Source organism: Ilyonectria robusta (genome assembly GCF_021365365.1).
Source record: "Ilyonectria robusta strain PMI_751 chromosome Unknown BGZ61scaffold_24, whole genome shotgun sequence".
Lineage (NCBI taxonomy): Eukaryota > Fungi > Ascomycota > Sordariomycetes > Hypocreales > Nectriaceae > Ilyonectria > Ilyonectria robusta.
Window position 1 is genome coordinate 14,808 of NW_025764458.1, and position 27,194 is coordinate 42,001.

A 27,194-nucleotide genomic window follows, 5' to 3' on the forward strand; every position below is an offset into this window, starting at 1 on the left:
ACCCTAACTCAGGAAACTACTTCCAGCACACTCAATTGACGGCCACGATGCAAAAACTGGTACGGCCGCGAGTCATCTTCTCGGGGATTCAGCCCACCGGCGTGCCGCACCTGGGAAACTACATCGGGGCGCTACGCCAATGGGTGCAGCTGCAGCACCATGAAGAGCCCGAGACGAAGCTCATCTACTCCGTCGTTGATCTTCACGCCATCACGATGCCGCAGCCGCCCGACCAGCTACGCAAATGCAAGCGCGAGGCGTTGGCGGCGTTGCTAGCCATTGGCATTGACCCGGATCGCGCAACCCTCTTTTATCAGTCTTCGGTTCGTGTGATTCCCATTCGGTCGATTTAAAGTGCTCTAGTCATCCTTCCCACTAACACATGACGTCCTTAGGTTCCGGCGCATTCAGAGCTGATGTGGATTCTCAGCTGCACGGCATCTGTCGGGTATCTCTCGAGAATGACCCAGTGGAAGGTAATTTTACTCCATTTATTTTTCTGGTTTTGCTGCCTTTACATCTCTGACTTCGCCCCTAGAGCAAGTTGAGCATCGCCGAAGGGTCAACCTTTGAAGACCGAACCGTCGGCTCTCGTCTCAAGCTTGGTCTCTTCTCCTACCCAGTCTTGCAAGCTGCCGACATTCTCATCCACAGGTATTTATACGGACCTACATCCGGCTCTTCTCACTCTACTAACTTGGTGTAGAGCGACACATGTCCCTGTTGGCCATGACCAGCGACAACACATCGAGTTCGCCCGTGAGTGCGCAACCAACTTTAACCACACCTACGGCCATCACCTCGTAATGCCCGATGTTCTCAATCGTATGTGTGGCCCGACCCACGTCCCGTGTATTCGTTCTACCTGCTGACTTGGAAGCCCCCATCCACCGTATCATGTCCCTGACAGACCCGACATCAAAAATGTCGAAATCACACAAGTCGGAGCGTTCCCGCATACTCATCACAGATTCCGCCAAAGATATCAAGACAAAGTTAGGTTCTGCATTGACTGACTCGATACCTGGAGTTTCCTATGACACTACCAACCGGCCGGGTATCTCAAATCTACTGGATATTCTATCCATTTTTGATGCCCAAGGAAGAGGGCCTGGGCAATTGGCCGATGCGTATAGCGACATCAGCCCCAAGCAGCTCAAGGAGATGGTTACCGATGCTGTCATCACCGGATTAGATGGCATTCGTGATCGCTATCTCGAGCTTCTCGCAAAGGGTGACGCGCACCTTGACAAGATCGAGGCAGAGGGCGCCTCAAAGGCACGAGAAAGTGCCGAAGAAACTATGCAGTTAGTCAGAGCTGCCGTGGGGCTCTGAATTTGAACACTCGCCCAGGTGCTTGCTCTAAAACCCAACGATAGCTAGCCGGGCCATTCCCCAGGAGGGAGTTCGCCCATACCCAGAGCCCCTCCCACTACACACCTAGCAAGATGATACTGTAACAATAGGACCCGATGTTGGATAAATAGAGAGTTGACTAGAATTACACATTTCCAATCAGGGTTGACATACCCATTGCACGCTCCATCACACCAAGAGACCTGGGCTTTTGTTCATGATGCATAGGCAAAGTTGGAACCCCTGGCTGACAACCAGAACTCTCTGACAACTTGGTTCGTTGCCCTAGCTCCCCGAAGGCTGAGCCAATTCGTTAGCGTCCATCTATGACGGGGTATTTAAGGGAGAAATGATACCTGATAATCTTTTTAAGGAAGATAGATTTTTCATCTCTCGTGACTCTCGTGCTTGGAAAAGACGAGTGTGAGAGGCCGGACTCAAGCCAACTCTTTGCCATCGGATATCGAACAATGAGCTTCTTGAGGGGCTCTGTAAGCTTGTCCAGCTCACTCCGTGACGCGTTCCCGCCAATATTCCGTGCTAGACTCTGTGAGAGCAAAGGCCCTAACATATTCATTGCTTGCGCGATTGCCCCATCTAACTCTGTCGTATCGCACTTGACGTTGACGAAAACGGCCTGGTACTCGTTAGAAAGAAGTCACAGTGTGCATACCGAAAAAGCTCGCATCTTACCCAGAATTCTGCTGCACTTGCTTTCGGCAGAGGTTCTTTGCCGTCCAGTACTTGGAGTGTGAAAAGGAAGAAGAACTCAGCAGCATCTTGTGGCTCTAATCGTAGAAGAATAGCCGGGCATTTGGACATCAGGCGGCTGACAAACTCGATCCCATTCTGGGAGAGCTCTGGGTCGGCCTCTGGGTCTATCGGAACACTTAGCATTCACCACATTCATAGGATATGTTCCTCGTAACATCGATGATGTAATTTCGGAGTCGAACTTACTGGCGAGTTGTTTGAGGAGTCCCACGACCCAAAGAAGCACCGTTGTGAGCATCCCGTGCTGGCCTTGAAGTCCATCATGCTCTAAAGAGCTGACGAAAGAACACCCGGTGCTAACCAGGAGTCCTACTCTTGGTGTGCCCAGTGTCTGGGTCGTCAGGTATTGAGCAACTCCCTGCGGTGGTAGCACGAAGGGGCCAGGATCAACTTCAGAAAAACCGCTGCGGAGCACGCTGCAGATGATCTCAACAATCTCCCCACTGGTATTGAAAGCTCCTTGCAGTTGAACGATGCTAGAGATGATGATTTCCTGGAGCCCAGACAGCTGCGGGTTAGAGCTTTCGCTCGAACGCTTACCTTCCAAGTCAACCGATACTTCAGTTGGGGCCTGAAGCCCTCTGCCTGTACTGGCCAGACATCTGAGGGCCTTTAACGCAGTATGCAGTGCAGGATGCTCGTCAGGCGCGGCATAGGAGCAGCTCGAACCCGCAAAGCATGGAATGGGAGTGGCTGGAGGTGATTGTAATAGCTCCATAGCCCGCTGCACATCAGCTTGGATGAAGCTTAGAAGCCTAGCGCATGCCGAGTATCTCTGGCTTGGGTCTGGTATAGCTTGGATTACTGACGCAATGCCTCCAAGAATTTTCTCACTGGCACCGCAGTCCAAGCGCTCTCCGGCGATGAGCTTTTGATACTCATCTAGGAAAGCACCTACTTCGGGATGTAGGTCGTTTCGGCAAGACGAACACAATCTGAGAATAGACTTCGCCGCAGCAGAAGTTAGGGAATGTTCTCCCACCACGACGAAAAGCAGGTTGAGGGCAGGGGGGAGGTGAGCGAGATTGCGTTCAAAGTACTCAGTGTAATGCTCAATGAGCGCGACACAGGTCTGTCGTACACGTGGAGGAATAGCTTGCTCGCCGGGACGGAGCGCAGAGAACAAGGGTGATGTAAAAACGGACGCCAGCGCTTCATCGCATCGAGCGTCTTCTCCTACACAGTCTGCAAGTCCACCAAGGCAAAATGCTGCAGCCTCGAGCTGCAACCAAGATGAACTCGAGAGAGCCTTGAGTGTAAGGTCCGCAAAAGTCACGACAAGCTGTGGCCCTGCTAGCGAATATGCAGACTGGAGGAGATCAATGACGTCCTTCCTGGCGTCATGGAAGCCGATGCGCTCGCTCGAATCCCAGGTAGAAAATTCGTCCAAGGGTGGAAACACCACCTTCTGCCATGCGTTCGACACCGCTTGAAGGACGTACGAAAGGGCTTGAGGCACCCAAGGAGTCGCAGCGCCCTCATCTGAATACATGGCATCTGTCATAGTCTCAGCGAATGTCGACCAAAACTCCAACGCTGGCACAAAGATCTTGTCCTCTGCTACAGGATAGCCCTGGGCAGCAAGCAACCCGCAGAGATTTGACAATAAATTGCGGCTTCGATCATCATTAACCTGCATTAACTTCTCGACCCTAGCATCGCCGAATGCGAGAAGAAGCTGACCAAACTGGGTTGAATCGAAGTCGAAGTCTCCCTGCACCAAGGCTTGATAGCGGTTCTGAAACCAGGGGCTCTCGAAGAGTTCGCCTAGATTTTGCACATGGGATTCGGTCAGGAATATCGAACAGTTGGAAAGTAAGTCCACCATGAGCTCTACAGAAGCATCGTAGAGCTCACCCACGGTCAAGGAGCCAATGACGGCTGTGACAAGAGGTCCTATGGGCTGGACAAGCCTGGTATCTCGGGATGACGCCCGCTGCGCGAACCAAACCCAGGACTTGGGGTATCATTAGTCGGAGAATAACAAAGCCAGGAAGGATTCTTGGCTCACCTGGAGACACTTTATGGCGTCTTCATGTGCCGCCTGGGAAGTTGATTGAGGAGACATGCCGCGGGTCATGAGAGCGATGGCATCCGGCATGTTTTCCAGAATAGCATCATAGAGGCCCATGCTTCACAGAGTCAGTAATCTATACCGCACTTGCAGGAATCAACTAACTTATTCGCGGAATTCAAATCAAACTTGGAAATGTCTTCTAATACATTACTCAAGACCCAGAAGCATGCTTGAACCTGGGGCGGGCTGAGACGCTCAATGATGGTGAATGTGTCAGGTGCTTCGTCCAAACTGCCAGTGCTGCAAGATTGGCCAGATACGATGCAAAGGGAGAGATGCCGAATGAATGGGCGCCATAGTCGATGAAAGTGAAGAAAAAAGGTTGCCAAAGCGGATGATAGTTTCCTCACAACGAGTTGACCATTGCCCTGGCCCAAGGAGTCTAAGTACCAGCCGATCAGTCCTCGCAGAAGTTCGCTCGCATCATTATTAGAGAGGGAAGAACTATTTAGACAGATGGTTAGAGAGGGAAATTTCTTTGAGAAAGATGGAAAAAGATTTAGGGAGGCGCACCTCTCGTTGTTGAGCTTGATGATTATGGTGAGGGCACCAAAGAACTTCACTTTGTCGTCCTGGCAGCTCAGCAGCTCCCGGGCCATGAGCCAAGCTTGTGGAGAGCTCTGAAGCCGGGACAAGGTTGACTGTGTCAGAGAGATGACTTCTGGGGGGTTTGGGTGATAGAGGGAGAGGATGAGCTTGAAGGAAGTCAGCAGATACTCATCGACGGTTGCTTTAGGATCTTGAAGGGCATCTCTCCAGGACACCTGGAAGGGGAGACTGACGGCTTCAACCTCTGGTATAGTTGTAGGGATTGGGATTTCATCCATCTTGTTTTTTGGGGCGCTTGTGCTTGGTTCCTATTGCGATAAATGGTGCTGGATATCTGACGCACGGAGGGAGTGTGGATGGTTCCAGCAGGAGAGAGGCACAGCAACCGGGGCCACTGAGAGGGTGGGAGAAAAACTAGAGCAGGGTAAGCAATAAGCTATGTGCGACAGCAGCCACAATTTAACAAGAAATGCCCCTTCATACCTCGTATGTGGTATTGATGTCACTGGCCTGGTTCGTTTGCGTTGTCGTGTTGCGGGATATGCCTAAACTCGCGTAGGCGAAGACTCTACGTTTCTGCTTTCCTGGAGTCTCTGGCGTCTCCAAGGAACTTCCCAGCACTTGATGTAACAAACAATTTGGCACAAATATCCAGAAAGGCCACGGTGAGTGACGCAAAGGACGGAATACGGGATGGCTTCCGTTGAGTGCTAGGGTTCGAAGGCGACGAGACAGCAGGATTACTGCCCAAACATCAGGAGAAGTCGCAGTGGGGGAACCTGGGATGTGAAGTAAGTTGAAGGTTCACCCCTGGTAGCCCAGTGGAAATAGACCACTCGTGTTGCTGGTGGGCGGGTGGACGCGATGACGATGAGGGAATGTGTGTGAGGAAGCTGGCTGGAGAGCAGAGAAGAGAGCGCTCACTCTTTGCTTGGTGGGGTGCAGTTAGCGGGCTGTCGTCGCCCAAATCGTTACAGGAGCCTTGCCGTCCACTTAACCGAGCAGTGTCAAATACTTGTGGTATTCAAGAGGTGGTGTGAAAGCATGGTAAACGTTTTGGGAGTTTTCTTTATCTATGTCATTAGGTCCTGGTGCCGAAAGGTGTCAGACCAGATTCCTGATTCACGGCTGGCCACCATGCTATGGCGGAGGTTGTTCACGTTACAGCGACACCTGCAAACGGGCCACAGGTGTGTGTTTGCAGAGCCCCGGCGGTTGGTGGGGGACGGGGTACATGATCTGTTGATGGAGGTACTCGGAGTCCAGCGGGCACGACTTTGAGTTGAGTGTTAAAATGTATGGTGATCTAGTACCAGCCGCACAAAGTGAAGTCGCCGTCTGATCATGCCACGGTACCCCCAATGCGAGACCGCATCCACTTCTGCAGGTGGCCCTGGAGCTCACCATTGCGGGCAACTAACAATCCACCTCCACTGTTTGGGGAGGACCCAACGCTCGATAGCGTCTTTGAAGCGCGATCGGTACTGGTTTGGAGGCGAGCGGTTCTGTTGACGGGTGGAGAGATTCTTCGGCGCGGCGGCCATTCCAAAGATCCGCCGGCCAGCGTCGGCTGGCCCTCTGTCGTCACCACGTCGCTGCACCTTGCCCGCGTGAGGTGTCGTGAGATCTTGACGAGGCACAATATCACCCCTTGCTTGCTTCACCTTCCCGACCTGACCCCAGCCGCCCCAGAGCACCCCTGTCGCCACCTGCTGCCTTCCCGTTTAATTCTCCATTTCCTCGATTAATTGATTCCTCTCCTGGCCAGCGCCGAGCATCCAAGTAGCTCAGGTAAGTGCGTTCCTTCATCGTGACTCTGGCGCCAATCTCCCCACTTTCTGTCGTCCACGGCGGGAGCTACCTTAAAAGTTGGCATTCCCCGCCCAACACCACACACCACCGCAGCTTGCTCTACCCATCTTCATCGCCACTCCCATCTCGCCGCCCCCAGATCGCTTCGATAAAGAGGGGAGCTGGGTATCCATAATTTCTAAAGCCCCCATCTGCCTCCTGGCTCCGGGACAAAGCCCGTTCCTGACCTTCTTCATCCCAGGGCACAGCACACGATCAAGCACCCCACCTCCAGGAGGGACGTATATCACGGCCTCACCACAGCATCTGCCTAACCACACTCGCTCCGAGGTCGGGTATCGTAAGCTACTTTTCGGGGTGTGTGCTGCGTACTTTTGAGAGCCTATGCTACTCCAGACCACGGCAAGGCTCCTTCGTCTGGCAACACCAAGGCCACCACTTGCGATATCTGCATCTTCCACACGCCGTCTCCTCTCATCTGCAACCATGGATAAGGTTGATACGACATCCAGGCTCTCTCACCTGAGGAGCTTGATGAAGGACCGCAACGTCCAAGTCTACGGTGAGCCTCGACGGGCACAAGAGCCTCCCTCCAACGTTCTAACACCACTAACCGTCCATTGTCTCTGCTACAGTAATTCCCTCCGAGGATAGTCACTCTTCTGAGTACATCGCAGAATGTGATGCCCGGCGCGAGTTCATCTCTGGGTTCACGGGCTCAGCCGGATGTGCTGTTATTACTCTGCAATCTGCCGCTCTTGCGACAGACGGTCGCTACTTCAACCAGGCCGCGTCCCAGTTGGACAGCAACTGGACTTTACTCAAGCAGGGCCTCCAAGATGTTCCTACCTGGCAGGAATGGTCTGCTGAGCAGTCTGCAGGTGGTAAGAATGTTGCCGTCGACCCGTCGCTCATCTCGGGCTCTACGGCTAAGAATCTGGCCGACAAGATTCACAAGAGCGGTGGCGCAGAATTGATACCCATTGACGATAATTTGGTTGATCTAGTTTGGGGCGCAGACCGCCCGGCCCGACCTAGTGAGGCTGTCTCCGTTCAACCCGATACACTCGCTGGAGAATCGGTGAAGAACAAGCTCACCAAGCTTCGCCAAGAGCTCGAGAAGAAGCACTCCCCCGGCTTTGTTGTCTCTATGCTTGATGAAATCGCTTGGCTTTTTAATTTGCGAGGAAATGATATCCCGTACAACCCGGTTTTCTTCTCCTACGCCATCGTCACCCCTACTTCTGCCACGCTCTACATCGACGACTCAAAGCTAAATGAGAAGTGCCGCTCTCATCTGGCCGCCAACAATGTCAATATCAAGCCTTACGATGCCATTTTGAACGATTCAAGGGATTTGCAAGTTGCTGTCAGCAAGCAGGGCAGGTCTGAGGGTGGCATCGCTCCTGGTAGCTTTCTCATATCTACTAAGGGCTCATGGGCCCTCAAAACCGCACTGGGAGGGGATTCAATGGTTGACGAAGTTAGGAGCCCCATTGGCGATGCCAAGGCTATCAAGACCGAAGCCGAAATCGCAGGAATGCGGTCCTGTCACGTCAGGGATGGCGCCGCCCTGATACAATACTTTGCTTGGCTTGAGGAGCAGCTTGTGGTGAAGAAAAGCAAGCTCGACGAGGTGGAGGCTGCCGACGAACTTGAGAAACTTCGTTCCGTAAAGACTGACTTTGTTGGCCTTTCTTTCCCTACCATTTCCTCTACCGGTGCGAAGTAAGTTGCCCGCTCCCAGAAGTTCGATTCTAGGAGGTTATTGCCAGAGCCCTCAGTGGGGAAAGGTTTCTAGTCTCGGAGTCATACTGATACATGTCTTGTTTACAGTGCTGCAATTATTCACTACGGTCCGGAAAGGGGCAATTGTGCAACTATCGATCCTGAGGCGATATACCTGTGCGACTCCGGTGCCCAATATCGTGATGGAACAACGGATACCACACGAACACTGCACTTCGGAACCCCGACAGATGTCGAAAAGGAGTCATATACCCTTGTTCTAAAGGGACATATCGGTCTAGACTTAGCCGTCTTCCCCAAGGGGACTACCGGGTTCGCACTCGACTGTTTGGCTCGACAACACCTCTGGGTAAGCAAAGTAAGAATGTCCAGAGTAGCGAGACTGCTGACGCAGGAATAGAAAAATGGACTAGACTACAGGCACGGCACGGGTCACGGCATCGGGTCGTTCTTAAACGTTCACGAAGGCCCAATTGGCATCGGCACCCGTGTGCAGTTCGCCGAGGTTGCACTCGCCCCTGGAAATGTGATATCTAATGAGCCTGGATTCTACGAAGATGGAAAGTTCGGCATCCGAATCGAAAACGTCATCATCGTCAAGGAAGTCAAGACCAAACATTCATTTGGGGACAAACCATTCCTTGGGTTTGAGCACGTCACGATGGTCCCGTACTGCCGCAACCTTATCGACGTGAACTTACTCACGGAGGCTGAGAAGGCATGGCTCAACGCTTACCATGTCGAGGTCTTAGACAAGACTCGAAGTTATTTCGAGAACGACCAGGTGACACTGGCTTGGCTCAAGCGAGAGACGAACCCGATCTAGTGATGGAACCAGAGAAGTTGTAATTGTGTCATTGGTGTAGAAGGAGCATGTGATGCGAAAATGCCTGGAGAGGACTCGCATACTAGTCGGGGAGAATCGGATTGCCCAAGTGCAGTCATCCATCAGCCGACTACAGCATCCAAAGATGGAGTGATGCGTAGCGGAAGGGGGAGACTTAAGCTTCTTCAATGCAATAAAAACGAGCCATCCCAGAAAAGAACTATTTCTGGTCGCCAAGTGAACCAGTTGCTTTGATTGTGATAAGGCTGTAATAAACACAGAACGAGCAGGAAAGTGGGTGATTGTCGAGCTTCTTGGCCCATGCCCCCATGAGTTGAGAATGGAGATCACTCACCAAAGATTCTGGTAAGAGTTCTAAGGAGCCCAGCCGTTAAGTGTTGTCATCCTGTGTTGCAAGGAGTGCGTTCTAGGACGATGTCAACCGGAAGCGAAATCCCCGAGGAGTCAACAAGATACTACAACCCTCACGTCGTCTAAGGGACCAACATTTAATCTCCCCCTGGGCATATTCCACGTCAGCTTTGGCAGCGACAGATCTACCAGTGTCAAAGTCAAGCCGTGGGAAATCAGCCTTTGAGAATCTTTTCAACTTCAAGAAGCCTACAAATAAAACTCAAGTATTGATTCGCGCATGGGCACAAAAGTCTCCCCCCCCCCCCCCCCCCCCCCCGGTATCAGTTTAATTCATGTGTACAATTAGCAGTACACGCTAAGGCTAAAGGCCAACATTGGTTGTTGTATTTATTGAAGGAAAGTAAATAACAAATTTGAGGAGTAATGGATACTAAGAATTGGTTTTACTCATGGTAGTCTCCTATTGTACTATATTACATGCGTCACTCGGTATTCCACCTAGCATTGAGGCGCAAGGTAACAAAATCCATGTGTGTAAATAGAAATGCTGAAAAATATTCATTCTGCTGTCGAGCCATTTGGTATTGTGTAATTGTGCATTGATGCACCTGGTAATGGTGTCGGTTTAGCCTCCTCAGTAGCAGCAGCAAAGTCTTCAGTTGGCCTTGGTTTCCTCACATTCAACTCCCAAAGGCATGTCACGCCATGTCGTAAGAGGCCAATGGTTGTATTCTTTGGAAGCTTTAAAACGGCGCCGAGGCAGCTGAGGTGTTTATTTACAACTCTCTCAGATTCTTTACCTGTAAGTGGGGATTCATTGGCAAGAGAGGCCACGGGGCGCAAGCTTGCAAGCCCTACAGGTGCACAAACGCAGCCAAGATGAATGTGACAAGGAACGACGTAGTAAACCAAGGTTTCCCCTTGCTCCTTTCCCACAGGGCGTTCCCGTCCAAGAGCTTTCGAATTCCCAAAATGCGGGACGCATCGTACCCATAACGCGAGGCAATCTATGATAAGTTAGAAACTCAAACGCGGCGTACAAATGCAGGACAGCCCGGTCTCACATGGAGGGAAATAGCAAACAAGCCACTCAAAAGGGCAAGGGTGCGGGAGAACAGGGCTACCACGAGACCAGCTCCGAATCCTATCGAGGCGCAAGCAAGATCAGTCAGCAGTCCTAGTAAGCATGGGACATATGCTAGCAACGAAGGGGTTGTAACGCACCAGCAACACTGCCACTAGAAATCTGACTGACAGTCTCCGGGGACACATCCAAGGCGGACCGTCGGCGCTGTCCAGGCGGAGGGTACGCAACCAACGGGGGAGCGTCACATCGAATCACCCTCCGGCCGACGAAGAGGCTACTGGCGCAAGCAGTGGGGCCAATACCTGCAGCAAGGGCCCGGAAGGCCACGCGGGAGCTGAAGATGCGACTCATTGCTGTTTGACGTGGTCTAAGATGCTTGATTGGCCCAATTGGCTGTTTTAAGCATATGGTGTGTTGGTTGACGAACACCGAGCGAGAGAGAGAGTCCGACGAGCGGTGGAAACGAGTTGTAGGCGAGTGTGCTTGGTCTTGGGCTATTACGTCAGGGACCTCAGAAAGCCGAGGCGAGCCAGCCGACGCCAGTCTTGCAGCCAATGAACAAGGGTTATTCAGAGTTAGCACTATGATGCTTCAATTATTCCTTCAACACTTGCCAGAGGTCGTAAACATTGAACGTTTTGTCATCCACCCAGTTGTTCAAGAAGTAAGTCTTGTAATGGATATCAGTGAGGTGTCGCTGACGTCTGAATAGCACCTCACTTCTTTGTCGCACGCTAGCTCGCATTTACATCAGAGGTATCAAGCTCGTTGCTTTCTTTGTATTATGTATAGCACTGATGGACAGTACCGCTCCTGGTAATGTTGGGGCCAGGAGCATCCCCAATAAACCCACACCAAGCTGCACCAAGGTATATAGCCTTAAAACGCCAAATGTAATGCCAATCGAAATGTCATCCGAAATACCAACCGAAATGCCAAGCCCGTTCCTGTTTTTTGCATCACACATTCCGTCGTCAACCAAGTCCTCCCCAAACACCACGTATCCGCCTCGCTAGTTGGATGTCCTTTTGCATGATGGTAACTCTCTTGGCGTGAATGGCGCAGAGGTTTGTGTCTTCGAACAGGTGAACCATGAAGGCCTCCGCAGCTTCTTGCAACGCTTGGATGGCCTGGCTCTGCCACCGCATCCCCTCTCCCCTTGGTCGCACTGTCAATGCGATTTCTCGGACCTGATGAACATGTTAGAGTCTGCTGTCGATTCAGGTGCGCGGGGGACCCGGCAGGGGTAGTGGTACTGACAAGGCGCGCAAAAGGCAGCTTGAGCATCAACAACTTGGTGTGACCTTGGTAGAGGCGAATTTCTCGAAGGGCAACTGTGCCGGGGCGATATCGTCGCTTTGCACGTACGGGAACAGGGTCGCCAGCTATAGTCAGTTGTTAGTCTCTGTCTCTGTCACGAGTGCGGGCGGCGCGGGCGCGAAATCGTGCGAGCGGTTGAACAAGGAGGCACGTACCTTGAATGTCGCTGGCGCGCGACTTGCGAGACACGCCAGATTTCCGAGCCATAGTAGACTTGTGTGGAAGGGTAAATGGAAGAGTCAAGATATTAAGCAAGATCTTTTGAAGCTTGTGATTCGATCGCGATACGCAGAAGAGCCGGGAAACTTGAGAATGAAGGTGTTGAAGGAACAAAGGCCGTGGGCCGGCGCAAGTGGGAGAGATCCATGAGAGAAGGAACGCGCTTTCGCATTCCCAGCCCCGCGAATTTCGCGTAGATTGATTTCAATGTCCACCAACGCGGGATTTGACAGGGGTTGCCCCAAGGTTCCCAGCCACAGCTTGTTCGACGCCACTAACCACCCGCCCTAGCTGGGGTACCTGCTTGGGTACCTAGGTACCTAGGTGCTGCCTTCCATGCCTTTCGTGCTCGACTCTCCCGCCCAGTTTCTCCAGGGTCCATGCCGTGTCTTTAGGCCCCATGAAAGGTGGAGGTACTGTGGCACGTAATCGCAGGCGTCTCCAAACAGTTAACGTCAGCGACTCAGCGCCGCCCCCGGGAAAGGCCACATCACAGTCGCACTAAGGTAGGATAAGTCATCGTGTCAGGTACCGTCCCTCGATTTGTTTGCATTCATCGGATATCCTTATCTTACCTAAGGACCTCCAGTACCAGCAGGCTTCCCCATCAAGCCTGACGTTTCGCTGGGCACCTTACGTTCATACCTGGCTTCAACCCTCATCTCGTCCTCCCTCCCCGTCTTGCGTCCCAACTCACCTAGGCGCCCCTTCGAAACTCGCGAATTGAGCCCCTCCTCTTCACATCCCCCCCATGGATCAAGTCATGGATGGAGGCCGTCTGCCTCTTGAGACCTGGTTCTGGGAAATGCCCACGTGCACCCGATGGTGGACGACGGCGACTGTCCTGACGAGCGCCTTGGTCCAGTGCCAGATGGTGACGCCCTTCCAACTCTTCTACAGCTTCCGCGCCGTCTTTGTAAAATCACAGGTTGGTCCCCCTCTTCTCCCTGCCGTCTCTCTTCCTTTACTTTTCCTCTCCCCCCCCCCCCCCCCCCCCCATTCCGCTGTCCATCTCCAATTTGTGACGCCCTGCTCATCACTCCTTATTTACAGTACTGGCGACTCTTGACCACGTTCCTCTACTTCGGGCCCTTCTCCCTCGACCTCCTCTTCCATGTCTACTTTCTCCAACGTTATGCCCGACTCCTCGAAGAGTCCTCCGGTCGATCCCCAGCGCATTTTTCCTGGCTCCTCCTCTACGCCATGGCCAGCCTAATCGCTCTTTCGCCCCTTGTCTCCATGCCGTTCCTTGGACATCCACTCTCGTCGACCCTCGTCTACATCTGGTCCCGACGAAACCCAGACACTCGGCTCAGCTTCCTCGGCCTGCTAGTCTTCACCGCCCCATACCTGCCGTGGGTTTTGATGGGCTTCAGCCTTGTCTTGCACGGAACTATTCCTAAGGATGAGATGATGGGTGTTGTCATTGGACACATCTGGTACTTCTTTACCGATGTGTACCCGCCTCTTCACAACGGCTCTCGGCCTCTGGATCCTCCCGGCTGGTGGAGGCGTCTGTTCGAGGCCCGGGCGCAGGATGATTCCGCCGATGGCATCAACAACGACATCATGGTTGCTGGAGCGAGAGACGTGGCACCCCGCGATCTATAGTTAGATCAGAGGATATGAAGAAAACAATACGGTTGGAGGCATAGTCCGACTTAGTTTCGTCGATGGACACTTTGCATTGAGTATCTTTGAGCATACTTACTTGATTTCGGCATTTGGGTTCGGCGTATTGGTAGAGCATCAGACACGGGAATGTCTTGGGGAAATTGGGCTTGCGGCGGCGTTGGGAAAACAACAACTGCAATTGATTATCCTCTTCAACTTTATTCACTGATTTCACTGTCTTCGCTTTATCTCCCTGATCCCTATTCCCCGTTCCGGCTCTGAGCCTACACCAACAGAGATGGTCATGAGGACGCATCGCTCGGGACATCAAATATGTGGCTGGCAATCTACCGTTGGCCGAGGAGCCCGTACCAATTATCCAAAGTGCCACAGCTAGCTGCACGAATTATGTCCATGGCCTACCTTCCCCGCGGACCGGTTTACAGACATAAGACGCTTCGCAAGTGAAGCGACCGTACGGAAAACGCCTGCGGATCGAAAACATTGTGATGTCAGCAGCAGCGGGCAGTAGCACGCACACCCCTGCGATTAGTGCTGATGCACTGACGTCGCTGAGCATGGCGAGCCTGCCCCGCCACCGTGGAACCTAGAACGTTATAATTCTGGCCCCTCCATCCCGACCCAACGAGACCCCTCTGTGCGCCGCCCTTCCACAAAAAGTCTACATCTGTCCGCTCGACAAAAGCCCACCCGTAACCCATTGCGACAGTCCCTCCGAAGCCGTCTAACTCCAAGATGAAGGCCTACTACTACGACGATCTCCCCGTATGCAATCCCTCCCGGCAATCCTTGCCTCGAGCCTAGGGTCTCTTAGTTAACCAGCATTCGCAGGGTGACCAGCGCCTCCCCCACGACTCTGGCCGGGAGGTGGACGTCGATGCTCTCCTTGCGCTCGGTGTTTATTACTATCACCTTCCTGAGCTCCAAAGCGTCAACGAGTTGGCCGAGAAGCGCGGATACAGGAATCGGGACGAAATCAAGGTTTCTCCCAAGACGATGGGCGACGTGTATGAGGAAAAGGTCAAGATGTTTTTCCTGGAGCACCTACACGAGGATGAGGAGATTCGGTACATTCGCGACGGTCGGGGCTACTTTGACGTCCGCAGCAAGAACGACGAGTGGGTGCGCGTCCAGCTTGACAAGGACGACCTGCTCATCTTGCCGGCCGGCATCTACCACCGCTTCACTACCGACGAGGACAATGTAAGTCTCGCAAACACTTGCACTATGTTTCATTTTGGTCGTGCTGACTGATGCTGGGGCAGTTCGTCCACGCCATGCGACTGTTCAAGGACGAGCCTAAGTGGACTGCTCTGAACCGCGACCCCAAGCTGGACGAGAACACACACCGGCAGCAGTATGTGAAGGAGTTTCTAGCCCAGTAATGGAGCCCACGTGGGGTTGGGGGTTCCATTCCCGGCAGAGTTGTTCGTCCAGCCTGGCGGCTACTTGACAATTAATGGTCCTAAGATACACACAAGTTGCTATGAATGGATTTAACACGATGGCGACTTTCTCCTTTGTCCATGAGCCTGTTTTCGACTGTGTTTGCGCAATCTATCCTCGATGGCTGCAGTAAATAGAAATCAAATGAGGGGATATTCAATACATGCACCGCTGACGTGATTTGAAGACTTTTGACGCCACCGTCGAGTGGCGCCGGACAAGTTCACTATCAGTCCAACATAGCCGTTCAGGGCGAGCTGGAGTAGGAACAGGGAGATTCCGATTAAGGAATGTGAGCATGGGCATGAGCTTTCTTTGGCCTTGAGGTCTTTTGCTCTCTCTCCATAAAGGGCGGGGGAGAACCGCAAACGGCTTGCCCGGGGGCGTGCACTAATAGGAAGACAACAGCAGCGGCACAGGCCTGATGTAACCAAGCTTGAAGCAACTAGGTTGTGCAGTAGCCATGGAAGTTGTTGGTAATTTTAGTCCTGAACGGTAATCCCAGCCCTTGAATTGGTCGTTGGATGGGCTGTGGGGGTCGGAGTACGTCGAACAGCAATTCAACCGCTCATCACTGTCCGCGGTTAGGTCCAGTGACATAAGTCTAGGTGACGGCACAGTGCTTAAATGCATGTGTAGCCTGTGGATACTTCATAATTATCTGGCGCGTTAAGTAACCCCTTTGGCGCAGAATTCAATAAAACTCATGGTGGCCAGTTTGTAGCCAAAATGATTGGTTTCCCTTTCAGAACTTGTTGAAGACGGTCAAAGTATAAACACCACGTCATCGGGGGTGGTCGGCTTCTGGAGGCTCAGGCCATTAAGGGCATCTACTGAAATGGACCGGTTAGCAGCTCTTCGTGAGTCATTCCGGTGATGCGAATTGGTGTCGCGGCCCTCCCCCGGCAGCTCAATACTGGGGCCGCGCCGAGGAACCGAAGCCGGGTCCGGGAGAGCTCCGTAAAAGCTGGTACCAATCATCAAGGAATCCAGCTTCCTCCAGGCTCGTCTTTGCCGCCAGGTATCCAAAGAAAGCTACCGAACATTTCAAACATTTCTGAGCAATGCATTGGAACCATTTGGCAGCAATTGCCGAGGTATAGCAAGGTCCCGTATGTCCTGAAGGTGACGTTGCAGTTGTACTGTTCACAGCATTATCATTATTAGTGGGGCATCGGTGATGATTCTAGACAGGTACATCCCTTCCCCCCTCCTACCGCCAACAACAGAGGTACCGTTTTCGACGTACAGCAGAATTAGGTAGCTGTCGAGCCTCCTCACCACCCTCAACTCCAACTCTTGTTCCTCATCCTAACTTCGCCACCGCCTTCACCCCAACACAGCGACAATACTCCCAACTTCGTGCACACCTACCCTACCTTGGCCGGGGCTCTAGGGGCAAGATGGATACACGCACTGAAGCGTCTGACGCGACCGATGCGTCGGGAAAGCCGCGGCCTCAGCTACCAACAAGCTGCGATCCGCCGCATGGCAGCACTTCGTCGCGACAACTAGTCTGGATTGTATGTCAACTCTCACTGCACGTCTCACCCTCATCTGATCTGAGTGGAAACCTTTCTTGGTTGCTTCCCTGCTCACCTCTGCGCAGGTCTTTGGAGGCACCGGTCACATGGGCCGCTCACTTGTCAAGTGTGCCCTTTCGCGCGGCGACCTTGTGACGTCGGTTGGTCGTGTCTTCGAGACGACCCCGAGTGAAATGGCGGGCATCCACGAAAACTGCCTCGGGGCGTTGTGCGACGTCCGCGCCCGAGACTCAGTCTGCCGCGTCGTGGAACGTACGCTCACTCACTTCGGGCGCATCGACGTGGTCGCCAACTGCTCAGGCTACGGCGTCATCGGCGCCTGTGAGGATCAGGACGAGCACGATCTACGAAACCAGTTCGAGACGAACTTCATGGGCACTCTCCACATCATCCATGCGACGCTGCCCTACTTTCGGCGGCAGAATGGAGGTCGGTACCTCATTCTCAGCTCGACATCTGGGGCATTAGGCGTCCCAGGTCTTGGTCCTTATTGTGCCACCAAGTATGCTGTTGAGGGCCTCATCGAGGCAATGCTTTACGAAACAGACGCGTTCAACATCAAAGCCACCCTCATTGAGCCTGGCCACGTCCGGCGTGATGAGCCCGAGACCCCAAACAACCCGCTGCCGACATGGGGTCACTTCCTCATTAAACCAGCGAGTGAGGCATACGGGCATGCGACGTCGCCTGCCCTCCATGCCAAGAGAATGGTACAATGGCTTGGCGATCGCCAGCCGACAAGTGCTGTCAAGTGTGCTGAGCTGATCTGGCAGCTGGCTCACTGCTCGTACCCACCACTACGATTACTGTTAGGGAGCTACGCCATTGAGAGCATTCGTGACCGTATGAGATCGGTGACGGAGGAACTAGAGGACTGGAAGCACCTCAATTTCCCAGCCGCACCAGAAGACGAGAAAGAAGGAGGCGAGGACATGGTCGACGGTGCGCCAGAGTCAATGTCGTAAACACCCAGCCACAAACCCCAACGCTGAGAAGCCCTCTAGAGACTTGCAACCCCAACAGCTTTGGGCCGAGGACACCTCACCTCCCGCGGTTCTATGAATGCCGCCTATGCTGCCTCTGTATGCTACTACCCCAAGTAACAGGAATCAGAACAGGCTAGCGAATTCCATGGTCAATACCCTGCAAGGTAAGATTGGGATTGTTACGGAGTCGGATGTTTATTGTCATTGCCGCCTGCATCAGTACGTGCAGTGGACCTGGAGCGGGTTGAGTGAGGCCATAGGGGGCTCGGTACCTATCTTGCCGAACGGCTATGTCATGGCGTCAGGTACCAGGCAAAAACGTCTCCAAATCTCCATGACTAAGCGAGGCCCCTGCGTTTTCCCTCCACGTCTCCCTCATCTCACCTAGCCCCAAGTCAACCCTTCAACTTTGACCAGTTGACAAGAGGAAGGGGTCCAGATCTCGATCATTACCTGGAAAAGTTCCAAGGAGTATCTCGACACAGCTCCCACCCGATCTACCGTAAACGAATGCCGACGCCGACAACCGACACAACGCGACACATAGCAAGCCGCCAGTCCCTCGTTTTCCTTTCGCTACTCGTAGCCGTCCCTGCACTACGCTTCCAGCGTATCCGGACAACCCACCGACACAAAACATCCCACTCCTAATAACTGAACGGTCGACTCCCACTTCACACCAGCAAAAATGGCGGACAAGAAGAACGAGGACTACGTTGTCCGCATGGGCGAGAACGCCTTTGGAAAAGAAAAGGACCCTTTCATGGGCCGCCGCCCTGCGAACAGGAAGACCATTCCTATTGGCAACCAAGGATTATCCCAGCTCGATAACAGTGCGCCCATCTCTATTACTGCGTACTGCCTATCCTCGATCAGCATGACTGTCGTCAACAAGTATGTTGTGTCTGGCACGTTTTGGAACCTCAATTTCTTCTATCTGGCCGTTCAGGTAAGCCGATGCCGTCCATATGCTCGTTTGGTTGGTGTCGTACTCACCGTCATTGCCCACAGGCCGTGGTCTGCATCGCCACTATTACGGCATGCAAGCAGATGGGCCTGATCAAGGTCCTGTCTCCCTTTGATCCCGATAGGGCAAAAAAGTGTACGTTGGCAAATGCATGAAGACAAAAGCTATCGTTATTGATCAACTCCAGGGTTCCCGATCTCGCTCCTTCTCGTTGGCATGATTTACACCGGCACCAAGTCGCTGCAGTTCCTCTCCGTCCCCGTCTACACCATTTTCAAGAACCTCACTATCATTGTCATTGCATATGGCGAGGTGTTGTGGTTCGGCGGTAGTGTCACTCCCATGGCTCTGCTCTCGTTTGGCCTGATGGTCTTGAGTTCCGTGGTTGCCGCCTGGGCTGACATCCAGAGCGCCATTGCCGGCGACTTCGGGACTACGGACTCTTCAGCGGCTATCTCCACGCTCAACGCTGGTTACGCCTGGATGGGAATGAACGTCTTCTGTAGCGCATCCTACGTTTTGGGTATGCGCAAGGTGATCAAGAAGATGAACTTCAAGGACTGGGATAGTATGTGCTCATGCGACCCTCCCCCAGATTTGCCCCCCTGCTTTGAGATTCAGAGGTGCTGACCTAGTTTCTCATCTAGCCATGTACTACAACAACCTCCTTACGATTCCTGTGCTGGTTATCTGCTCCTTTGTGATGGAAGACTGGTCTAGCGTCAACTTTGCCAAGAACTTCCCCGAGGAGACGCGCAACCGAATGATAATTGGTATGATTTACTCGGGACTAGCAGCCATATTCATCTCATACTGCTCGGCCTGGTGCATCCGGGTCACATCGTCGACAACGTACTCGATGGTCGGTGCCCTCAACAAGCTTCCGATTGCGATCAGTGGCCTGATCTTCTTCGCGGCTCCCGTCACGGTCGGCAGTGTGTCAGCCATCTTCATTGCATTTGTCAGTGGTATAGTGTATGCTATGGCTCGAATGCGACAGTCGAAGGTGTCCCGAGACTCGCTGCCTACGACACGACCTACGATGAGCGCCAGCGCTCAGAGCAGCCGTGACGCGGCCAACTCTTAGACGGCCAGTCCAGACCGGAATTAGCGGTTTGCATACTTGCAGACGATAGAGTCGAACATGTGCGGCTTGAATAGGGTCTATAAGAGCGTTACAAGGGAAAGAATGAAATCAAGAACACGTAAGAGTACACGAGGGTATGGAGACGAAAAGCCAGCCATCCCCGGGGATGTATAATATGGTAATAATTGACAGGGATCGGTGACTCTATATGTTTGGTATAGACAGGGACATGACTGGAGTCAGATGGGATGTGGGAATCACTGGGTGACTGAGCCTTTTGCAATGAATGCTTTTGAGCACGTGTATATATGGGCTGTATAGCAACCGAAAATAACGGCCGGAGCCAGCGTATATCAACAAGCTCTGATGCGGTGAGAGTGAGAGGCCTGTGTGTTATGATAACTTTGGGGGACCGAGACGGTGGCCGAGTAACAAGGGTTGAGGCAAACCCGGACCTGACCACCTACCTAAGGGCTGCCTCGGCATGGAGAAAAAGTCGAAGCAAATGGGAGAGTGATTGAGAGGCTCATGGGTGTATCATATGGCTCTCAGTTGCTGACAAGGTATCCCACTATCTATTCAACGGGTGAATACAGTACCTAAATGCAGTCATGCTACTACATGGCTATCGCGCACGCGGCGAGGACAGCACATGACAATGTTGCACATGTAACACATTTGAGATGGTACGCGCGTGTGTGTGCGTGTAGGGTGACCCGATGCATGCGGATTCCCTGCACAGTACTTCATACGACATGATCAGCTGCCACTGCTCTGCATTGCGCGATGGCGGATGCCAGCAACACACTGGCCGAACTGTAGAGGCTGTATCTATCCGAGATCGTCCATGGTCCCCACGTGGGGCAACGTCACCGCCTAAACAGGCCCTAACTTGACAGTTACTTACAGTTACCCCGTCCAAGCTACCCTGGCGTCTCCAAAAAAAAAAGCAGGATGGTTGGGGAAGGGCGGGCTCTGAAATGACGTTCCAACTTTTTTTCTTCTCCATTGTCGAGCTCTAAAACCTGGACTCGGGCCTGGACCTAGATTCCATCCCCCCAACGCTTCTTTGGCTCCCTACTCCTTTTGCTTTGCGGGTCTTTTGCCATCATGAGATAGGATAGCAGCGTCATCCCGGTTGCTTCCTTTTTCCCTTTTTCCCTTTTCTTGCTCTTCTTCTACGCGCTTCCTCCTGACCGCCGACGCTCGGCCTCGATCTTGCTTGCTTGATCCCCCCCAAACATCGCCAACTTGGTCCGCGCGCCATCACCCCGCCGCCATGTTGCTCTTCATCCACCGTCGTGAGTTGGGTGCCGTTGGCTCGTTTCAATCCCGCGCCTGGTTGCTGACCTGTGCGCTTTTCTCCAGCTTTCGAGGCGCTTGCCTCAAATTTCGGTGCTTCTGCCGATGAAGGTGAGAGAGAACGCTGCCCTGTCATGTAAATAGCAGCGCCCTGACCGTCGTCGTCTAGTCAAGCTCATCTTCTCCTTCCTAATCTCATTCCCGCTCGCCGGCCTGCTCAAACGCATTCCCGACTCGAGGCCCGATGCCAAGAACCTCTTTTCCATTGGGTACATCATCTTGCGTCCTCTCCTCTCTCGTCACACACACACACACACACCAACTAACCGCCAAAATCAAGCGTTTCTCTCTTCTACCTCGTCGGCCTCTTCGACCTCTGGGATGGCATCCAAACTCTCCTCATCAGCGCTGTCGGCGCCTATTGCATCGCCAAGTTCCTCCGCTCCAGCCCCTACATGCCATGGGTCGGCTTCGTCTTCGTCATGGGCCACATGTCCATCAGCCACATCGCCCGCCAGGCTGCCGATAGCCCCTCCTCCGTCGATGTCACTGGCGCCCAGATGGTCCTCCTCATGAAGCTCAGTGCCTTTTGTTGGAACGTCGCCGACGGTCAACTCGCTCCAGACCTGCTCTCCGACTTCCAGCGCGACCACATGCTCAAAGAACTGCCTTCCCTCCTCGACTACACCGGTTGGGTCTTCTTCTTCCCAGCTCTATTTGCAGGCCCTTCCTTTGACTTTACAGACTATCGTCGCTGGCTCGACACCTCTATGTTTGACGTCTCCCCCCAGGTGGACCCCTCTAAGAAACCTCCCGTCAGGAGGAAGCGGAAGATCCCTCGCAGTGGCGCTCCGGCTGCCTGGAAAGCGTTCAGTGGTCTGTTCTGGATTGGCCTGTTCGTGGCTCTGTCCGGTTCATACAATCCCGGCACCCTGACGGCGGACTCCTTTGTCGAGTACGGCTTCTTTCGCCGCGTTTGGATCATGCACGTGGTCAACTTTGTCGCCCGCCTCAAGTACTACGGCGTGTGGTCCCTCACTGAGGGCTCCTGTATCCTCACTGGCTTAGGATACAACGGTGTCGATCCCGTTACCGGAAAGATCTCGTGGAACCGACTGCAAAATATTGACGCCTGGGCGGTCGAGACAGCCCAGAACCCGCGAGGTTACCTCGGCGGCTGGAACATCAACACCAGCAACTGGCTGCGGAACTACATCTACCTACGCGTCACCCCGAGGGGCAAGAAGCCCGGTTTCCGCGCAAGCATGGCGACATTTGGCACCAGCGCCCTCTGGCATGGCTTCTACCCCGGCTACTACTTAGCCTTTGTTCTCGCAAGCTTCATTCAGACCGTTGCCAAGAGTAAGTCTTCCGACTAAGTTACGCCGCTCATCGCCTTCGCTGTCCATACTAACATACTTCTCCTAGATTTCCGACGACACATCCGCCCCTTCTTCCTCGACCCTATCACCGGCAACCCTACTCCCAAGAAGAAATACTACGACTTTTTCTCCTACCTCGCCACCCAACTCACCTTTTCCTTCACCACGACCCCATTCCTTGTACTCTCGTTCAGTGGCTCCATCCTCGCATGGAGACGCGTTTACTTCTACGCCGTCATCTGGACTCTTGCCTCCCTGCTCTTCTTCTCATCCCCTGGAAAGGCCGCCCTCCGGAAGCAGCTCGAGAAGCGCCAGGGCAGGGTGAGTGCCAGGTTGGTGCGCTCTATCAGCACTGACAGTCTCACGGGCAAGGAGCCCATTCTCGGCATCTCTAAGGATATAGAAGACGACATCAATGAGGCTGTTCGAGAGATTCGAGCCGAAGTCGAAGCCCGGCAGAAGAAGCAGAAGGCGAGTTGATTCAATCAGCCTCCAGGCCACATTAGTACATGTAGTTGAACTACTGATCTCCAACCAACCCTCATGTGTTTTCGTTGGTATACACCATTTTTCCACACCATGCGAGCACATGAACCTACGTAAAAGGTGATAGAGTCAAGTGGAAGGAACTGAAAGTATAACATGATAAATCTAGTTGTAGATTCTACATCACATCATTAGATCTAAGTCTGGGATGGCCTTTGAAGACCCTCCTGTTTGTGCCCGAATCGTTAGGGCAACTAATTACATGGTATCATAAGAATGAGCGCGGCATGCTGTCCGTCTTGAAACCCGGCATCGCCTGTCGATCTAACTATTATACAGATACACAAGATCGTCCGTAGATGGTAGGTTGGTTGGTAGTACAAAGGGCTCAGTATAACGGTGGAGGAGGAAAAGAAGATTGAGCGTCGAGGTGTTGTTGAGGTCCGTCAAAGATCGTGTACCGTGAAGTGGGTTTTTGTAGTCAAATAAATCTTGAAGATCGTGTGTCGTTGAAGGTTTGGAAAGAATCCAAAGAAATGATCGTGCGTCGTCGCAGCTTTTCGAGAAGCAGAATAAATAAAAAACAAATCGTGAAGATAATCGTGAAAGATTGTGTGGCAAAAAGGGGAGCCATCGTGATGCGTTGGTCGTCAAATCGTTGAGATGCCATCATGCTGTATGATGGGAATTCAGGGGCGGGACGTGTCCCAACCCTCGGTCATCTAGACGTCTTTTCGCTTTTTCGTAAAAGTGTTTCAAAAAGGGGTAATTAGGTACCCCAGCCTTGTCGTGTACCGACAACAATAAGTGCAATTACAGCACCAAGCATGAGCAGGCCGATGATGGACATGCCACGGTTGACATTCCTCCACCACATCGCACTACGATGCATGTCGTCTTCCACGAGTTGGGTTTGACTGCCGTGGTCGTGTCGCAAGCTCAGTTTAGATTGGCTGTGGCCATGCTCCGTGTCATTGATCCGAGGTCCCAAGGGAGTGGGGATGGGAATGGTTGCAGCAATCATCCAAGCTGTGAGATCACGTCAGAGAGTGTTCCAAGGGGTGTGGCATGGTCCCATGCGGGCGTTGAGAAGACTCACCGAAAGGGAATATGAATCCGACGACGAACATGGCAACTTGGGCATTTCGTCTCCCAGTCAATTCGCTCCTTGCCTCCCAGTCTGCCGACGGGGGTTCCCAAATACTCTGCCTGATAGGTCTGCGATCCCGGCCTAAGTGTGGCGACCAGATACTAGAAGTTTGCTTCTTGAGATTGCGTACAACCGCCAAAACGGGGTGTGGTGGGAGGGGAGTTATGTCCATTGATCCAGTATTCGACTCGCGATGCCCACCATGGTGTGCTACAGGGTCCCGCGGTCGCCGACGAGGGCTAAAGATGTCCGAAACATGACGGTCTTGGCTTGGGGAGCGGCTAAGACCGCCTGCCTGGCTGTCCGTAAAGCTGAAATTAGAGAACATAGATTCGGATGAAGGCTTATAAGCCAACCACTTCCGCTCGCCACTGCCATAGTAGACCCTGTTGCCAGTTAGCCATGTACTACTAACATGTACAGTGGGTTATCTTACTTTGCCCAAGTTGGGACCGCCGCGTTGAAGCTTGCTGTGGATCTGAGACTGCGGTCCGAAGCGTAAGTCGAAAGCATTTTGCCCAGTCGAGTCCGTGAATGACGGTGTCGCAACTCCTCGAGGGGGGCCAGACCATCACCATCCTCATCGTGGTCACGAATGAGGCGGATTGTGCCTGTATTAGGGTCGCGGAGCGAGTTTCGGTTGTAGGCCGCTGTCGGCGGTTCCAATGAAGCCCTTCTTGAATGCGATGGTCCGCCAGTGTGCTCTTCTAGGCCAGCCAAAGAAGAGACCATACTCAGAATATGTTTGCTGTGCGTGCTGCTGCGTCTGTCGGCAAACGAAGCAAGAGACAGAGCGCGAGATGCGGGTTCGCTGCCTCCCTCGCTCTCGGAGAGGACAGTTGACAGCTGAGAGCTCCATTGGTGCGGACGAACAGCTGGCTGCGGTTTCGAGTGAACGCCGGAAGAAGAGCTCCAGTTCGGTCCAACCTGGTGCAATATGGTCGCAGGGCCTACAAATAAGGCTCGCGTAGCCTCCTGGGTCATGATGGTGGAAATGGAAGTCAACGACCCGGTACGAACAGAGTCGTGGGAACGGGTCTTTGCCAGACCAAAACTCTCCCAGGACCGCTTCTTAATCGGTCGCAGAGGAGCAACAATAAGACTCTCTTGAGAGAATTCGGGGTTCAGTCGGTTCCTGACAGCCACAACAGAGGATGCGGAAGAAGGGCCACCATGAACAACGTAATTGGCCTCGCTCTCGCGGGTGTGCGGGCGGGTTCGATCATGGACGGAAGGTTCTGTTGAGGAAGGGCCGCCCAGTAGCTCATAGTTCGAACGGATGGATGAGGCAGGCAGGCTGTCCAATTCGGCGACGGGCACGGGGGAGCTCTGGCCATAGATCTTGTAGTTGGTCCTATCAGAGAGTGTGGATCTCGACTGAGACGAATGAGTCGAGTGGAAGGACGGCTTCTCATTGAGCGGCTGGGTTGATGAAACGTCGATCGGATTGGTGAGCTCGATCTCGGGCAGAGATGGCAGGGGTGGTACGGAGGAAGGGGTTGACGAGAGCTGAGGCTGCTTCTGTTTGAGATCGGGGGTCTTAGGAACCTTCCGAACGCCGCCAATCATACGATAGTTCCAGGGTGACACTCGGGGGCTGGATCGGACACGCTGAGTGGGTGACGAAACTGGAGACTTGGAGGTGACGCTGCGCTCAGCGAGGGGAGTCAATGGCGAACTAGGGCGGTCCTGCTGGTCGTCGCTGAATGCGCCCATGGACTGGCGGCCATATGAGCTGTTTCGTGTGCTGAAGGAGGGAGGAGGGGACCAAATGGAGTCGGTTCTGGACGAGGTTGAGAGATCCTGAGGATGCACGGAGAAGGTCTTGTTGGAGTGAACATTGATGATTTTGCGACGTGCAGAAGTCGGTCGGGATGAGGACTGAGATGATGGTCGTTGCGATGGCGAAAGCTCACTCGCGGATTGAAAAGAGTCATCAGGAGCGGTGGTGTCGACGTCGTCGGCATCGGTCAAGGGGCGCCAAGGAGAGCTCGATTCGGAAGATGCGAGTCTCGAAGCACGTCTCGAGTCTGGGGTACCAACAGGGCGGATTTTGGTCCAAACCATGGGTGACGGAGACTCCTCGTAGTAGAAACTGGATGGGGCCAGGGGAGAAGAACACCTAGGCCAAGGTTGCGTATCGGTCTCGGTGCTTGCATCCGCGTAGGAAACGGGGCGGGAAGAGGGGGAGCCATCGGTGTTGATTCGGGGCGGACTATAAGGAACGAGCCGGATCCCGAGGCGATTGTTCTCAGAGTCGGTGCGCTCGTGAAGTGGCCGTCGCGGCGGAGTGCAAGACGGCGAAGCCGACATGCTCTACGCCCGGGCGGCAGTGGCCGAACTAAACATGCCCTGGGAAAGCGATGAATGGATTGGCGGACGGTGCCGGGAAGGGACAAATCGATATCGATGGCGGCAACGGTAGCGGTCGGGGGCCGGAAGAGTGGGTCGGAGGTTCGGAGGTTGATGGGATCACGGGCCCTGGCGAGTGCAGTCGATTAATGAGGAGCGACGAGTATTAAGCGCGATGAAGACGATGGTGCATTAAGTCGAGGCGCGGCGGTAGCAAGGTCTTTATGGAGACAAGAATGAAGAATAGAAAATAGAAGAGCCGCGCGGGTAAGAGAAGTGGGAATTGGGAACAGCAGAGCAAGAGAAGTGAAGCTGATCCTAGGACAAGGGACTCGCGGAGACGGTGATACAGGAACAGATATGGAGAGAACCGTGGGTGCTGCGTCTGCGAAAGCGCCGGAAAGGGAAGAAGCACCAGGAACCAGGAACTAGGAACCAGGAATAGGAAAAGTAGAAGCAAAGCAAGAAGCAAAAGGGGCACAAGCAATGATCGTGAGAGAACGAGCGCGTGGGTGAGAGAGCGACTGGCCGACAATGGCTGGATTATAGCGAACGAGCAACGAGTGACGAGTGACGAGTGACGGAGGGAGTGTGAGAGAAGGAGAGAAAGATCCACGGGATGGGATCATGGGGGAAGGAAGGGGCGGGTACGGTAGCTTCAAGAGGGAAAAAGAGCAAGGCCGCCTCCTCATCGACCATCAGACTGCATGCTG

The 27,194-nt window shown here is 53.4% G+C and overlaps 10 protein-coding genes across 10 annotated transcripts; 6 read left to right on the forward strand and 4 right to left on the reverse strand.

Annotated features, from left to right (window-relative positions):
- Positions 1-47: 47 nt before the first annotated feature.
- Positions 48-1,335, forward strand: BGZ61DRAFT_537410 (uncharacterized protein; the record flags this gene model as incomplete). The annotated part of the gene is made up of 5 exons (XM_046254531.1): positions 48-323; positions 396-476; positions 539-654; positions 707-825; positions 881-1,335. 5 exons carry the CDS (start codon positions 48-50, stop codon positions 1,333-1,335), a joined length of 1,047 nt encoding a protein of 348 aa, XP_046098517.1.
- A 236-nt stretch (positions 1,336-1,571) lies between these two features.
- On the reverse strand, positions 1,572-5,034 carry BGZ61DRAFT_363842 (armadillo-type protein; the record flags this gene model as incomplete). The annotated part of the gene is made up of 8 exons (XM_046241461.1): positions 1,572-1,656; positions 1,713-1,993; positions 2,050-2,234; positions 2,317-4,087; positions 4,142-4,262; positions 4,310-4,651; positions 4,721-4,902; positions 4,990-5,034. The coding sequence occupies 8 exons, from the start codon at positions 5,032-5,034 to the stop codon at positions 1,572-1,574; spliced, it is 3,012 nt and encodes a 1,003-aa protein (XP_046098518.1).
- Positions 5,035-7,054: 2,020 nt separating this feature from the next.
- BGZ61DRAFT_363530 (putative Xaa-Pro aminopeptidase P) lies at positions 7,055-9,143 on the forward strand (the record flags this gene model as incomplete). Its single annotated transcript, XM_046241444.1, has 4 exons — positions 7,055-7,130; positions 7,204-8,296; positions 8,405-8,666; positions 8,718-9,143. The coding sequence occupies 4 exons, from the start codon at positions 7,055-7,057 to the stop codon at positions 9,141-9,143; spliced, it is 1,857 nt and encodes a 618-aa protein (XP_046098519.1).
- Positions 9,144-10,372: 1,229 nt separating this feature from the next.
- BGZ61DRAFT_537413 (uncharacterized protein) lies at positions 10,373-10,956 on the reverse strand (the record flags this gene model as incomplete). Its single annotated transcript, XM_046254532.1, has 3 exons — positions 10,373-10,525; positions 10,583-10,662; positions 10,743-10,956. The coding sequence occupies 3 exons, from the start codon at positions 10,954-10,956 to the stop codon at positions 10,373-10,375; spliced, it is 447 nt and encodes a 148-aa protein (XP_046098520.1).
- Positions 10,957-11,275: 319 nt separating this feature from the next.
- BGZ61DRAFT_459944 (histone-fold-containing protein) lies at positions 11,276-12,319 on the reverse strand. Its single transcript, XM_046246976.1, has 3 exons — positions 12,081-12,319; positions 11,866-11,990; positions 11,276-11,795 (listed from the first exon to the last, which is right to left on the reverse strand). Exons 1-3 carry the CDS (start codon positions 12,130-12,132, stop codon positions 11,580-11,582), a joined length of 393 nt encoding a protein of 130 aa, XP_046098521.1. The 5' UTR covers positions 12,133-12,319; the 3' UTR covers positions 11,276-11,579.
- A 588-nt stretch (positions 12,320-12,907) lies between these two features.
- On the forward strand, positions 12,908-13,755 carry BGZ61DRAFT_363998 (Der1-like family-domain-containing protein; the record flags this gene model as incomplete). Its single annotated transcript, XM_046241480.1, has 2 exons — positions 12,908-13,072; positions 13,198-13,755. 2 exons carry the CDS (start codon positions 12,908-12,910, stop codon positions 13,753-13,755), a joined length of 723 nt encoding a protein of 240 aa, XP_046098522.1.
- A 759-nt stretch (positions 13,756-14,514) lies between these two features.
- Positions 14,515-17,734, forward strand: BGZ61DRAFT_363754 (uncharacterized protein; the record flags this gene model as incomplete). Its single annotated transcript, XM_046241458.1, has 5 exons — positions 14,515-14,544; positions 14,611-14,982; positions 15,045-15,160; positions 16,457-16,748; positions 16,835-17,734. 5 exons carry the CDS (start codon positions 14,515-14,517, stop codon positions 17,732-17,734), a joined length of 1,710 nt encoding a protein of 569 aa, XP_046098523.1.
- Positions 17,735-18,443: 709 nt separating this feature from the next.
- Positions 18,444-19,809, forward strand: BGZ61DRAFT_497861 (uncharacterized protein; the record flags this gene model as incomplete). Its single annotated transcript, XM_046251208.1, has 4 exons — positions 18,444-18,704; positions 18,767-18,857; positions 18,910-19,290; positions 19,370-19,809. The coding sequence occupies 4 exons, from the start codon at positions 18,444-18,446 to the stop codon at positions 19,807-19,809; spliced, it is 1,173 nt and encodes a 390-aa protein (XP_046098524.1).
- Positions 19,810-20,953: 1,144 nt separating this feature from the next.
- On the forward strand, positions 20,954-23,217 carry BGZ61DRAFT_110334 (MBOAT, membrane-bound O-acyltransferase family-domain-containing protein). Its single transcript, XM_046236922.1, has 5 exons — positions 20,954-21,110; positions 21,178-21,222; positions 21,281-21,380; positions 21,452-22,473; positions 22,540-23,217. Exons 1-5 carry the CDS (start codon positions 21,089-21,091, stop codon positions 22,971-22,973), a joined length of 1,623 nt encoding a protein of 540 aa, XP_046098525.1. The 5' UTR covers positions 20,954-21,088; the 3' UTR covers positions 22,974-23,217.
- Positions 23,218-23,360: 143 nt separating this feature from the next.
- BGZ61DRAFT_110348 (uncharacterized protein) lies at positions 23,361-26,675 on the reverse strand. Its single transcript, XM_046236923.1, has 3 exons — positions 24,566-26,675; positions 24,079-24,515; positions 23,361-24,008 (listed from the first exon to the last, which is right to left on the reverse strand). Exons 1-3 carry the CDS (start codon positions 26,440-26,442, stop codon positions 23,749-23,751), a joined length of 2,574 nt encoding a protein of 857 aa, XP_046098526.1. The 5' UTR covers positions 26,443-26,675; the 3' UTR covers positions 23,361-23,748.
- Positions 26,676-27,194: the final 519 nt, after the last annotated feature.

What these genes read in the sequence shown, in the direction of transcription:
- BGZ61DRAFT_110334 (XM_046236922.1), top strand. Translation starts at nt 21,089, where the DNA reads ATGTTGCTCTTCATCCACCGTC. An exon ending in GTTGCTCTTCATCCACCGTC is followed by an intron (nt 21,111 to 21,177) that starts GTGAGTTGGGTG and finishes GCTTTTCTCCAG; the next exon opens with CTTTCGAGGCGCTTGCCTCA. An exon ending in CATTCAGACCGTTGCCAAGA is followed by an intron (nt 22,474 to 22,539) that starts GTAAGTCTTCCG and finishes TACTTCTCCTAG; the next exon opens with ATTTCCGACGACACATCCGC.
- BGZ61DRAFT_459944 (XM_046246976.1), bottom strand. Translation starts at nt 12,132, where the DNA reads ATGGCTCGGAAATCTGGCGTGTCTCGCAAGTCGCGCGCCAGCGACATT. An exon ending in GCGCGCCAGCGACATTCAAG is followed by an intron (nt 11,991 to 12,080) that starts GTACGTGCCTCC and finishes AACTGACTATAG; the next exon opens with CTGGCGACCCTGTTCCCGTA. An exon ending in AGCTGCCTTTTGCGCGCCTT is followed by an intron (nt 11,796 to 11,865) that starts GTCAGTACCACT and finishes CATGTTCATCAG; the next exon opens with GTCCGAGAAATCGCATTGAC.
- BGZ61DRAFT_110348 (XM_046236923.1), bottom strand. Translation starts at nt 26,442, where the DNA reads ATGTCGGCTTCGCCGTCTTGCACTCCGCCGCGACGGCCACTTCACGAG. An exon ending in GCGGTCCCAACTTGGGCAAA is followed by an intron (nt 24,516 to 24,565) that starts GTAAGATAACCC and finishes AACTGGCAACAG; the next exon opens with GGTCTACTATGGCAGTGGCG. An exon ending in CGGATTCATATTCCCTTTCG is followed by an intron (nt 24,009 to 24,078) that starts GTGAGTCTTCTC and finishes GTGATCTCACAG; the next exon opens with CTTGGATGATTGCTGCAACC.